General features: G+C 47.0%; 1 protein-coding gene across 1 annotated transcript in view; it reads left to right on the forward strand.

The window, feature by feature from the left end:
- The window catches only part of ADAMTS9 (ADAM metallopeptidase with thrombospondin type 1 motif 9), a gene marked incomplete at its 3' end in the record, with an annotated part of 82,651 nt that extends 71,867 nt beyond the window's left edge, over positions 1-10,784 (forward strand). The window contains exons 30-38 of the mRNA XM_084269466.1: positions 221-391; positions 1,868-2,062; positions 4,047-4,179; positions 4,425-4,519; positions 4,678-4,772; positions 4,867-5,000; positions 6,486-6,577; positions 8,525-8,629; positions 10,695-10,784. Coding sequence (XP_084125592.1) covers positions 221-391; positions 1,868-2,062; positions 4,047-4,179; positions 4,425-4,519; positions 4,678-4,772; positions 4,867-5,000; positions 6,486-6,577; positions 8,525-8,629; positions 10,695-10,784 — 1,110 coding nt within the window. The remainder of the gene's footprint in view (positions 1-220; positions 392-1,867; positions 2,063-4,046; positions 4,180-4,424; positions 4,520-4,677; positions 4,773-4,866; positions 5,001-6,485; positions 6,578-8,524; positions 8,630-10,694) is intronic.
- Positions 10,785-14,122: the final 3,338 nt, after the last annotated feature.

Below are 14,122 nucleotides of genomic sequence, written 5' to 3' on the forward strand. Positions count from 1 at the left end.
CCACATCTGCCCTGCCACAATACCTGCTGCTTTGGGGCCAGTGGGGCCCTGATCTTAAATTTGTCTCCAGGTGATACCAATGAGAGATGCCACCATGGGCCAGAGACCTACCCTCCCCTCGGGCTGCTGGGAGGAGGGCTCGCTCGCTTTGCAGATGGGGATTAATCTGCTGACGTCCCGTGTGGGTTGCATGAGCTGAGCTGTGGTTTCTTGCACACAGTGCATGAAGACGTGCGGGGAGGCATCTCGGTACCGCAAGGTGGTCTGTGTGGACGAGAACAAGCGGGTGCAGAACAGCGGCTACTGCGACGCCAGCAAACGCCCCCCCGAAATTGAGAGCTGCCGGCTGTCGCCCTGCGAGTACGTCTGGATCACGGGCGAGTGGTCAGAGGTGAGTCCCCGTCCCCGCACAGGGACTGCGCTGCTCGGCGCCAGGCCACGCTCCCCTCCTCTCGCCGCTGGCCTCCCTGAGATATTGCATCCCAAATCGACAGTGGCAGGGCAGTGCTGCATGGGTTAATTATTGGGTTTTTTTGGTTTGTTTCTGCGTGTCATTTCCCTGCTGGAGTGAAAGGGAGCAGGGCTGTGGGAGAAGACCAGGATATTAAAGACTAAACGCCAGCATGCTCGGAGTCCTAGCTCATATCTAGAGGCAATTTTCTTCCAGAGCACATCGTGTTCAGTGGGCACCCCCTTTGGTGGTGTGCCTTTTTATTTCATTTACTTGGTTTTATTCCCATCCCCTCTCAAAGACCTCCAGGGCCCTGTCAGCTGTATAAGGGTCCAGGCGGGCATCCTGGGGGAAAGGTAAGCCTGGATGTGACTGTGGGGACACATCCTTCCTCAGTGCTGTCTTTGGCAGGAGCAGGGACCTGGTGGGAGTGAAGGCAGCAGGTTGACCCTTGTGTCTGGGAGAGGGCTCAGCAAGGAAAATAGATGAGTTTTCTTTACAGCAGGCACTGCATGCGGGAGGACCTGGGCTAATCTCAGCCTGTTTCCTCCTGCAGCAAGTGAAGGATTACTTTCCACTTGGAGGAACAGCAGAGGGAAATGACAAGGCAGCTGCTGACACAGCGCTGATTAAAAAGAAAGAACAAGCAAAGAGAAAAAAGAAAACATGCTGGGACTGAGGGGGAGGCGAGACAAGCCACCTGAGATAGCACAGGAAGGAGAAACATGGAGAGATGAGAATTACTTGGTGCAGCCTGGTGTCCTGGGTAGTTCCTAAGCAAAATGTTAGGATACCTGTGACACTGCCCATCTGCCTCTTGCCCAGACACTCTCCACCCACTCCCACCATCTGTGACCCCGCAGGAGCAATCAGACCCATAAAGATGAGGAGGTGGGTGAGGACTTATGGAGCTAGAGCTCAGCTCTCCCAGCTCCCACTCAGCCTTTTGGTGAGGAGGGTGGAAGCACTGTTTGTCCTCTGATTGCAAGGAAAACCTTCCCTTTCTTCCATTTGCTGCCAAATACCATCCATTCAGGGTCAATCTCAATCAATTTCTTTCTCTGCATCCCATGGTAAAAAAGGAAAAGGAAAAACCAGCACTCAATAGAGCCATTTTGGCATTCCCAAGGGTTTTCTCCTTTCTTTGCCCTTGAGGAGCGATAACATGTGCACAGGAGCCAACCTGAAGTAGAGGGTCCTGGAGCAGCTGCAGGGGCAGCATAGGGAGGAATTGGATCCTCATCAATGGTATCAATGCACCGGTCTGCCTTGGCAGCTCACACTACCTGTGGCTGGATTAGATAGCTACCAGCGGTCCCTTGGAGCAGCTTGTTGTATTCAAAATCAGTTCTCCTCCCCATTTTGGGCAGCCTTCCCAAAGCGTGTGGTGCTGACAGGTGCCTCCTCTGCCCCCAGTGCTCCGTGACCTGTGGGAAGGGATACCGGCAGCGCCTGGTGTCCTGCAGCGAGATTTACACCGGGCAGGACCACTACGAGTATGGGTACCAGAACACAGTCAACTGTCCTGGCACACAGCCCCCCAACATCCAGCCCTGCTACCTCGGGGAGTGCCCCGTCTCAGCGTCCTGGCGCGTCGGCAACTGGGGAAGTGTAAGTTTGGCAAACAACTTCTTTTAATGGAAAAAGTTGGAATTAACTTCTCTTTCTTCACACAGTGGGGATAGACCCAAGGTTTGGCAGGGAGATGTCTGAGAGATGCATAAATTAATGCAATGAATACCCTCATGCAGCTGCAGTGCCGCTGTGTCCATGCCCCAAACTGAACCCATTGTAAGGGGGAGTCCCAGCAACCACAAGTGGGGTCAGGATGTCCCTGAAAAATTTGATTGTAGCCAAACTCTGTGGCAGTGTTAAGGGTTGTGCCAAATGCTTGGTCAGAAAGTGAGATCGTTGCTAGAAACAAGGGTTTGAAAGCCTTGTGCTGGAGTAGGAGGAGTGACAGATTAGCTGGCACCTGGGGTTCACGCATGAGCATGACTTGGGAACCACCAATAAATAGGCTGAAACACTGGTAATTTGAGTCTTAAAATGGGTTGTTGTTGTTATTATTATTATTATTATTATTATTATTATTATTATTATTATTATTATTATTATTATTATTATTATTATTATTATTATTATTATTATTTCTTACCTTATATTATTACTTTCTTACCAATGCTGGGACAGGGCAGGGGAAATAACTTTCCCTTTCTGCTGGTTAATTGTGCCAATCCTTTTCTGGGACCTGAACTACAAGATAAAATTTTAGTTAAGGTGATAACATTTAGCTTCTTTGGGCTTCTGTCGTTCTTTGAAATGTGGTGTTTCTCCCATGAATATGATTTAGTAACCCAGTTCAGGCATTTGTTAGGAATGAGGGTCAAATCAAGCCAAATGCAGTGGAAGTTGTCACAGTAAATGGCAGAGCCATTTGAAGCCAAAGTTCCTCCTGCCCCATAGGAAGCCTCAGATCCTCCCTGCGAGTCAGGGCAGAGGAGTTACAGCAAAGAGCTCAGCCTCAATTAATTGGTATTTTACCCTGGAATTTCAGTGCAAAATATCCAACTCATTAGTGCAACTTCATTGCAAAAGAGTATCCATCTCAGAGAGCAAGACCCTTCTCCTCACTTTGGGCTGCTGAACATCTCAGTCACTACCAGGTGCCATGACCCTTCTCATCTCTGATTTTCAAAGGGATTTAATGAAAAATACCAGCACCTTTGATGGACAAATAGAGTCCTGCTCAGCTCCTTATTTAAGTTTCATGGATTTGGACTTGATAAAGAGTAAATGCCAAGTTGCAAATACCATGAGCCCTTGAAAACCGTCTCCTTCATTATGTGCTTCTTTAGACTCATCTTTTCTAAACAGAAGAGCCGCATCATTGTCCTGGCAGCCTGATACCTGTAACCTGATTTTCAGATCTGAAGTACTGAAAGGACAAATTGCAGGGATGCTCCCACGTCCCATCGCCTGTGCTCATTGCCAGCCAGCACGGACAAGCTGCTGCTGGGTAACTCCAGTAACTTGTGCAATTTCAGCCTTAAGATTGCCCTTGATGTAGGCTGTTTGCACAGATGTAGCCATTTTTCCAGAGGGCGAGGGAAGTCAGGGTTTGGAGGCTGTGGATTCTTTGGTGCCATTTGGATAGAAAACAACAAACTATGTCATGTTTGTTCAGAGGCCCCTGTCAGTGCCAGGAACATCTCCCAGCCACCCAGACGATTCCTACTGTTCAGGCCTGCTGGTGAACACTTCTCTCTTCTACAAACTTCCTACTGTGAAAAATAAACAGTTTCATGCGAGCCTGTGGTTCTCCTTAACCCACACTGCCTCATCCTGGGAAGTGCTCAGGTGCTAAGTGAAGTTCAGCAGTCTTCTTGAAATAATTAGTGACAACGATAATAATGAAGGGATTAATAATAAAAGGGATTACTTGTTTGATTAAAATTAAGCCTGTGTTTGAACACTTAGTGGGATTGCAGCCTTTGCTGCTGTCTCTTCGTGCAAGGGAAATGGGCTCTCTCTGCTCTTCTTGAGCCCAGAAACTTTTCAGATAAAACAGTACTCTCTGTCTTCTGTCTTGCAGTGCTCTGTCACCTGTGGAGTGGGAGTCATGCACCGGTCGGTGCAGTGTTTGACGAACGATGACCAGGTCAGCACCTTGTGCCACGCAGATCTGAAACCTGAAGAGAGGAGGACGTGCCACAATGTCCATGACTGTAAGTCTGAGGATTTGTACCTTCCTTTGCCTTTCCCATGGCTTGAGCATCCATTCCCATCAGGCTCCTAGAGATGTGCAGTATTTGCAGGCATTGGGAGCCATCCAACTGAGCACTGAGGTGCTCCAGGGAGGCCTCTTAAAAATAAACAAGGTGGTTTGATGCTTTGGATGCTTCACAGTGATACAAAAGAAATTTTGATGTACAGTTGCTGGGTGACTGCAAGTGTTTCTGTTTTGTTTCAGGTGAACTACCAAGGAATTGCAAAGATGTTAAAAGTCTCAAAGGTGTCACTGAAGATGGCGAGTATTTCCTGCAAGTCAAAGGAAAGACATTAAAGGTGCATTACAGCAACAGATTGATAGTTAATACATTTCCCAAAGGTGAAGAGGGCTCTGTGTGTGCTCTTCACTCCCACTCTTGGATTTTCTACCTTCGGTTTTCTCAGCCATCCCTTTGCATGTGATACCTGAAAAAATTCTGGCTTCTTTCTCTCAGGTGTATTGCTCTGGGATGCAGACTGACAGCCCGAAGGAGTATGTGACCCTTATAAACGGGGATGCAGAGAACTTTTCAGAAGTGTATGGATACAGGTAAGAACCCCCTTAATCCTCAGCTTCGCGATGGTTTTGTTTTCCATGGCAATATTTCCCGGTCATGAGTAGAAAGGGTTTTCTTTTGATTTAGATTGCATAACCCGACTGAATGTCCGTATAACGGGAGCAGACGAGAAGACTGCCAGTGTAGGAAAGATTACACAGCAGCTGGGTTTTCCACCTTCAGCAAAGTAAGGCTGGACCTGAACACTATGCAAATAATAAGTGAGTAAAAACAGGGCCTTGCCATTAAACCAAAAATGTTTATTTTACACAAATGCAGTTGTAACTATGAGCACACAAGACTACTCTAGTAAGCAATATTCCTCAGCTCTCCTGGTAAATGCTTCTTTAAACTTGGTCACCTGTTTGCTGCTTTACACTCTGAGGCTGCAACTTGAGTGCATTGGAGATGTTCATGTTATTTTTCTGTTATATGGGAAAATATTAAGACAGTTGCTGGTGCATCTGCTACGTGGAATTAATATTTATTTGTGTGCTCCCAGCGGGGCGGTGTATTTTTTGGAGGATTTTATTTTATTTGGTCTCTTATGTTCAGACTGGAGTCAGGCTTAACCAGGGAGGAGCTGCTTTCCCACCTTAACCCCCTTCATTTTTCACACAGACGCGTGCCAGGGGATCCCAGTGATTGGGGCTCAGATGTGTTAGGGGGATCCCAGTGCAGGGGGCTGGGCTTGGAGTAGGTATACTGCTCCCTCCAGGCCAGGGCAGAAGAAGTTCCTGGCAGAGCCAGACCCTGGGGAAATAACTTGTGTTCAGGGTGATGGAGCTGGGGCCCCGGATTTGCAGGGGAGGAGGGGAGTGTAATAGTTAGATAGATATAGGTGATACTCCGTCTCGTCGTTCATGGGAGCTGGGAGACATCCTGCCGCCAGAGAGCCTGCAGCATCCCATAGGGTTACAGTTCCAGGCCCCCTGACTCCAGCGATGCTATCAGTTTCCAGCAAATGTTTTAAAAATACAATATATTGTTGGGGGTTCACTCAGTAAATAGTGGAGATTTCTTAGCAAATTAAAATTCTTCCTTGTAAAATGACTCTTTATCTGATAAGGCTTTTTTATCGCTTAATTTTCAAGCCATGAGACCTCCCAGTCTATCAATCTGTAAAAAGCTCCTAATAGGCTGTAAAAGCTCCTAGCTAGAAATCTCAAAGGAACCACCCTCAGGGAATTTGATACCTACTCCCTTTGAATTTCAAAAGGAGCCGGGCACCTACTTCTGTCAGGCAGGAGCTATCTCATATCCCCATCTAAATGAGTCTCCCTTACTTCAAATCCCTCCAGAGCAAAATACCCTAGTTCTCTTTGAAAGCCAGACCCCTGGGCTGGGGCAGCCAGGAGAGCAGAGATGGGTCTTTGCCTTGGTTGCAAGTGGGGAATTTTCTGATAGAGAAACAAAACCCAAGTCATGTGTTTGAGTTTGGTTGTTCTACCTAGACCCCAGAGATCACCAACGAGCTGTAAATGTTGAGAGTGTGAGCATCCTGTTAAAGTCAGTGCCAGGAATCACATGTAGCACAACCTTGGGATTTAATCTTAAAAATCCAGCAGATGAAGTCTTGACTCTCAAGATCGATGTATGAAACCAGCTTTAGTGAGTTAAACATTACCAAAGAGCCTGTTTACATGTACTTTGTCTCTCTCCCTGCATCTTTCTTTCTGTGTTTATTCACCAACTGTTCTCCACAGCGACCGATTTACAGTTTGCACGGACACATGATGGACGACCCGTTCCTTATGCCACTGCTGGGGACTGCTACAGCGCGGCCAAATGCCCCCAGGTATTTGACAACAGCATTTATAGGAATTGATGCCATTTGTTATGTTCAGGCCCTCTATTAATTACCCCTGATCGCATCAGCCCATCTCCAGCGAGTGTCACATTCTCGTCTCAGCAGTTGGAAACTTTTCCCTTTGCTCATGCAGAAAGCACTTGGCTTTATTGTGTATGGGAAAACATCAGGTTGTTATCAGAGGAGCAATGGGCCTGGCTAAGGGACATTCCCCCGGGGCCTAAAAGGAGAAAAGGAAGAAGAAATAAGCAGTGGGAGAAGGGCTGGGCTTTGTTTGGGCAGTTGAAGGCGGAGGGACCTGTCTGAGGAGGGCCTGGTGGAAGTGCTGGGCAGGGAGAGCAGTACTGAATGAGGCCATCAGGACACTCCTCTGTGCTCCGCAGTCTTGTGTCCCCTGAAACCACTGTATGCAGGGGTGTGAGAAGATGGGTGACATAACCCTGTCTGGATGGAGAAGGCAGCAGACAGACAGTGGGATTCCTGCCGTGCCAGCTCAGGGGGGAGATGCCCAAGAAGGAGAGGGGAGAACCTTTGCAGAGCAGGAACAGGTCAGATTGTTGCTGCCAGACAGACAGAGCCCGTCTGTCAGAGACCACGGTGGCACCTGCCACCTGCTGCCCACCATCCCCACTCCCTGCTGCTTTTTTTTAACAGTGGCTCAGTGGGACCATTGCTCACTCTGCTTTGAGGCTGGGAAAACACTGACAACAAAAGCAATGCCTGTGCATCAGGTCAAATCCAGCCTGTCCCAGCACCACGAGGTGCCCAGCCACAAAAGCACAGAGCTGGGCACAGGCTGAGGTGCCTCCTCAGTAGCTTCAGGTGGTGAGGTAGGACATCTAGCCCAGTTGCTTGGAAAGAAATATCCTTTCTTGAAAGTCTTTAGGAGACTAATTAACTCTGTGGTACAGGTGGCTCGCTCAGTGTCCCCATCATACCTTGGTTTTGTGGAGCTAGGGGATGATAAGTGGTATGTTTGGGCATTCCAAGGGTAGACCATAGTCACAGAGGGCATTGAGTAGGGAGTTGCAGCCAGAGACGGCAGAGGGCAAACCTCTCCATCTCCTTCCCTCCCCACATTCAGAGCTGACACTTTTCTGCACAGCTCAGCGGCTCAGGGATTGACTCCTTACCTCAGGAAGGCTCATGAATGTTAATATCCATCCACCTCACCCAGACAGTTTGCTCCTTGCAGAAAGCAACATTCCCAAGGCAGCAAGTGCAGGGAGCGAAGCTAACAGCCATCTGGTACCGCACAGCCATGCTGGGCTGCTGGTCAGCCTGGGGATGTGACCACAGGATCGCTCCCTGGGCACAGAAACGGGCAAGGCTGGGGTCTGTCACGGGGTAAAAGGGGAAGGCTGGGGGGAATCTGCAGTGGATGCAGACATAGCCCTTAATTTTCCATCCATTTTGGGCATTTTGAGACGGGGTGGAATGAAGTGAAGGACATTTTAAAGAAATAAATGAAAGAGTTTTGGTTTTACTGAAGTCAGTGGGCAGGGAGAGGGGGGAGCCCAGTGGAAAATAAGGATAATAAGGACAAGTGTGCCCTCTCCAGTCGATGAGGGAGCGGTGAGAGCGGCTGCAGCGCATCCCTGGGGTGCCTTTTCCATCAGCTGCTGGAGCACGGCAGACTCCGCAGTTTGTCATGGAAAAGCCAAGAATGCCCTCAGCCGGCAAGCCGCGAAAAAGCAGTGCAGAACCTAGAAAAAACAGTGAAAATCCCAAGATAAAGCCCCTCCTTCCCTGCTGCCACCCACCGAAAGGAGATGCCAAACCCGAGACATGCTGTGATTTGTACAGTATCTGCTAATCACTGTCGGAGCAACGGAAAAAATGGGAAACGTTGCCAACAAGATCCTATTAGACAAGTGACACCGTGGCACAAGCGTGGTGTTTTGGGATAACCAGGCTCATCTGCTTGTTTTTTAGGGTCGCTTCAGCATAGACCTGTACGGGACAGGCCTGGCCTTAATGGGAACAGCAAAGTGGCTCTCGCAAGGGAACTACGCAGTGTCAGAAATTCAGAAATCTCCAGTAAGTTGTCATTTTAATCGTGGTTATACACGCTCGTGGGATGTTTCTCATTGTTGTCTTTCTTGGCAACACCTTCCAAGCAGAGACAAACAAAAATCTAACAGCTGACATCAGAAGTGAAGCGTCGCCCATAGTCGTGTGTGAGGTGGGGGGACCCTGGCGGGTTTAACTTGATTTGACTTATTGCAATTAATTAGTGAGCCTGCTTAACCGTGAAGCTGGAAAAGCTGCATGCTGTGGGGCAGACATGTCCTTAATTAGTTGTCTGAGATGTCCGGCACGGAGCGTGCATCACACGGCAGGCAGGACTGGGGTGTGCTGAGTCAGGGCTGTGGAGCTGGGCTTGACCTGCCACAGAGGGCCAGGGTGCCAGGTGAGTGTCCTGAGTAGGAATTGTTCCCAAAATGTGACTATGTAAAGGAGGATGGGGACATTCCTGATCAGCTGATCTAGGTTTCTGTCCTTGGGAAAGCGGGTGTCACATCACAGCATGCTGCATCCCCGGGCATGGTCCGCTGTGGCTGCCCATGGCTCTGCTGACCTGGAGCTTCTGGGTAAGCCAGGCAGGCCTTCAAAATCAATCCACAGCCAAATCTGAACTCGTACAGCTTCATTTTCCTGCCCGTTAGCACTCCTGTCACTGCCTTTGCGCTGTTGATTCTGTGTCTTGTTCTGAAATTGGAGAAACCCAGGCTTGCTTTTTTTGGCTGTTAGTTCATGTTATTCATCCCGAGTGCCCCTGTTAAAACTCTCCAAAGGAGGTCACCATAATCATTGAACAAAAAGCAATTTGCAAAATATCCTCTCCAGTACTGCGTTCAGTCTCCTTGGCTCTGGGGAGCCAACAAGCCTCATCAGCACTGGCGCTTGTAAAGGAGAATTAAATGATAATTGGTCTGCCCATGCTACAGCAGAGCATCCTCCAGTGCAGGTAGAAGAGGACCATGCAGACCCCATATGTTAGTTCTAGAAGGTGCTTTGCTAATTCTTCTCCCCATCAGAAAGGAGAAGCCTGGGCACTGACTTTGGGGTTGTGGAGAGCAGACACTGTCACGGCTGGCAGAATTAAAACAAACTTTAAGGGACAAGGGGTCTAAGGGACAACTCTCACCTTCGTCACCTGGTGGCATGTGTCAAGTGCTGTTCCAAGGGTGTAATTGCCCATGGGAGCAAAAGAAAGGAAGGCATACTGGGAAGAGATGATAGCAGGCTGCTGCAATCACAGATCAATAGTGTCAAGGGCAGAATGGAGCTCGTTGAAAAATAAATGCTTTGTGCAAGCTTGTCCTGCACTTAAGTCCAATTTTCTGGTAATTGAGGGTTGAATTCCCCTCAAGAACTGTCTGTCTGTTGTAATGACCAAGAGGAGAAAGACTCTGCAGAGGTGGGATAAGGAAGGACAGATGGAGGTATTTATTAATCTCCTGACTCAAGACCAGAGTTGCTGAGCTCTCCTGGAGAGCTGGATAACCCCAGGACCACTCTACATTTTCCTTTGTCTCTTCTGGCTGTGGGAATGCAGAGCTGAGGAGGTACAGCACCTTAGCAAGTGACAGAACCTTGCCCTCTTATCGTGTCTCTGGAGCCACTCCAGGCCTTTCCCTTCCAGAACGATGTTTGCTGGTATTGCCTGCAAATATCCTTCCTGCATCCTTTGTGTGCACAGGCACAGCTGAGAAGCCGATATTGTCTAGATGTGGTTTTGCTCTTGCATGAGCCAAGTTTCCCGCTCATTACAGTTCTTCATTCTGGGGCAAAGGGAAGAAAGCAGATACCCTTGAGACACGCTCCGAATGGCCTTCTGCTTGGGCATCTTTCAGTGTAATAAATCAAAACTGCCCTTTCTTATTTGTGTTCGCCATCTGACCTGGTAGCACTAAAGAGAATTATATTTGCATATATTTAAATATAACGGTGATTTCGCAGATTGATTTAGGCATAATTTGTTTTCCTTCCAAGACATTTTCTATTAAAACCCTTGGCTAGAATAACCCAGATCTGGCCCTTTCACAGCGTGGAGTTCCTGAGCCCTTACATAAGATGTTATTTCTGATTTTGCCTGCAGGATGGTACCAAAGTAGTAGGAAAATGTGGCGGTTACTGTGGGAAGTGTACTCCATCATCTGGAACAGGCCTTGATGTTCAGGTGTTATAGCAATGGTGAGTTCCCAGCTGCTTCCACACGAAGGGAAATCTTCCCCAAAAAACCCTCCTGAAGTAGCAGAGGTTGCAAAAGCACTTGTGCATCAAGTGCATCAGTGACAGCCACCCACCCCATGCAGCATCCGGCGTGTGATGGGATCCCGTACTTCCAGCCCTCACTCTTCCACCAGTAACCCTTTCCAATATAACACTGTGAACTGGAAATGCATTTCCCACCTCGCCGGCACCCACTTTGGCTCTGCTTTCGTGCTGGTCTCTAGTTACAGGTTTCAGGGGCAAAGATGACGATGTGACTCTAATGTCCTTATTTTCTAGGTTCTCTGAGAGCAGCCAACGGAGACGAGTCGGATGAAGGATAGTGATGCAATACCTCTGCCTTCCACTTTTTTATCTGTTTATGTGTGTATATAGATCGCATATTCTAAATGTACATAATATTTATGTTTGGAATTATTTATTTTGATTTAATATTTTTGTACGTAAAATCATTATATTAAGGCTGCTTTTACTATTTTTATTTTTTATTGTTAAAATCCTGCAGTCAAACCACTGCATTTTGCGTACTCTACATTATATGTAGCATTATGACAAGTGATACTTTATTGTCACTGTATTCAGTTGTTTACTTTCAATCAGTAATTTTCCTTCAGTTACGGGCTTCTTTGGCCCTCTACGGTGCTACACAATCTGCATAGGGGTATTTTTGGCATTTCAATCTGTCTTTATGTAAGGAAAATAGACAAGATGTGCTTAAATTTTATTTTTAGGGATTAGGCCAACAGCACTCAAGGAAAACAAGACAATGAATACAGTGCTAGTTGCATTAGCAATCCTTATCTTTTAGGTATGTTTTGAATTTCACATGACCTCTGTGGCCAGTGCTGAAAGCACTGGTTTGGTGCTAACACGGTATTTATTAATGCTCTGTAGTTTTAGTTAATCCAGCGCCTTTATCGGTGAAAAATGGCAGAAAGCAGAAAACAAAAATTGTCCAGCGATTCAAATAGATTAAGATCTACCCCAGGTTTAGGAAAATTCCTGCAGATGGATCTTTAGCTTGAGCCCCTTTTTTTTTGCAGGGCTCTGAAGTGAACTCGCTGTTTAAAAAAACATATATTTGTCTCCTAATTGCATGTGCCACTGTGCTTCCTGGCTCCATCTGGAAGCGGGGTATTAACTCATCCCAGACAGGCTGATCAAGCCATATGTTTCCCTGGGCTGTGTGCTGAGAAGCGCTGCGGTTTCTTATGGACGTTGTCACAAAATCCTAATGTGAAGCCAAAAGCATCCCCGTTGTGTTATCGCCCCGCAGGGCCAGTGAGAGGACCGTGGGGTCTTGTGGCAGGGGATGGGGTGTCAGGACACCCAGCCAAGCCTCCCCTTCCTCTTGGCTGGGGGACTCCATTGCAGGCACCTGCTGCATTTCCCCAGCTTCCTACTCACTCTCAGACCATCTGCAAAGGGAGCTTCAGCGCCGGCTCTGCCTCGTTTCAACAAGATCACTCTGTACTTACAGATAACTCTGCCCCCCACCCCCTTCAAAAACAAGCTGCTTTACGCCTACTGTGTTGCCTCAGATCTTCCTGGTGAGGCATCTGCACTCCTTGCCTAGCTGCCATCCCATGTACAACCTGGCTTTTAGTGCTGGCTTTCTTTTTTTAATATAAAATGAGGAGACGTCTCCCATAGGTGCTGAACGCGGCCGTGCGGCCTGTACCTGGCTTGTGGCACGCCACGTTTTCGCAGAGCTTTGTAGCACGTTGAACGGGGGTGATGGGACCAGGTTATTTTTGTAGTCTATGACTATGTCCCTTATCTCTCTCTCCATAATTTTACTTAGCCATAGGAAGACGCTCCCCTTCACCTTATGTGGTGGGGTGGCCAGGATCATGAATTACAAAGGAAAGGAAGCTTCTCAGCACTAAATTGCCAGCAGTTTGGAAAAGCAAAGAGGCTTATCGGCTACTTCAGGTAACTCTTACAACTTTGGGTGCAAATAGTTAGCAAACACAACCTTGGGAACTCGTGGGAGTCTTTAGCAGAGCTTCCCAAAGGATAGTCGTCGGTCTGTTACAAAGCAGTTGGGTCAATAGTGATAACCAATCTGATCCCTGGATTCAGAACAGATGTGTGCACTGGGCTGGGGTCAGCCTTTCAGAGTGAAACCTGTCAGCCTGATGGTCAGGGATTGGCGTGTTCATGTAAGCTGGGAGACATCTCACAGGCGAGCAGGGCCGTGTGACAGTCCAGCAGCTAAAGAGCTGATGCTCTACACTTATTCTGTGTATGCATCTGCTGCTCCTAGTAATTAGTAGTCAGACTTCAAGGAAAGAGTGAGGCTCTTACCTGTAGTTTTGGCTTAATGAATAGATATGATCATACCTTAGACTGATTTTTTTCACCTATGTTGTATGTCTATGCATACCAGTAATAAATTTTTCTGAGAAAAATGCCAAAAATATCATTACAAAAGTGAAAGGGGAAAAGTTGAAAGGGAAAAGTGGAAGGGGAAAAGGGAAAGATGAAAAAGGGAAAGGAGTAGTGATGGAATAGTGATTTTTTTAATGGTAGTTGCTCATGTATATCTTCTGTAGGGGAAAAGGGAAAATTGCACTATGAACTTTAGAAAGAAACAGTGGTGCTTAGAAAGTACAGGCTTATTATATTTTCTTTAATGAAGTGAATGGCTATTTATAAAAAGAAATATTATTTTGACCTGTACACGTTCATTTCTACCATATAGTTTCATAGCAGCTATTAACAGAGCAAGAGAAACCTTAAAAAAATTAAATAAACTATAAGGGAAATAAAATGATAGAGCACTGATCCTGTGGTTCATTAAATAGGAACAGAGGTTGAAAACCAGAGACATTAGACGTTTCTTGTTCAGGAAACAACTCTGGGGTTTGTATATCAATGCCACTATTTTTCTACAAACTGTTTTTTGGTTTGGGTTTTCTTTTTTGTTTGTTTGTTTGGGTTTTTTGGGGTTTTTTTGCAAGCACTTTCCTGTACAGTGTTTCTTTTCTTTCTGCTTATACTCAAAAGGAAATAAAAAGACCCGTGAGATACGTCTGTATGGTCTTGCTGCATTTGCCATCATATTTCAATACCTGTGTGCTATTATAGAGGCAAAATACTTTGTACACAAGGAAATAATACATTGAATGGTAAACATTCCTTTCTGTGCTGGTGTTTATTTCCAAGCTTTGGGTTCCTTCTCTGATTGCCTCATGCAAAAGGAATGAGGAGGGGTATTCACGCTGTTGATGTGGAGCTCAGCCCCAACCTCATACTGGTCTGTGGATCAGGGACCGTCTTGGTGAATGG

Source organism: Gallinula chloropus (assembly GCF_964237585.1).
Source record: "Gallinula chloropus genome assembly, chromosome: 12".
Lineage (NCBI taxonomy): Eukaryota > Metazoa > Chordata > Aves > Gruiformes > Rallidae > Gallinula > Gallinula chloropus.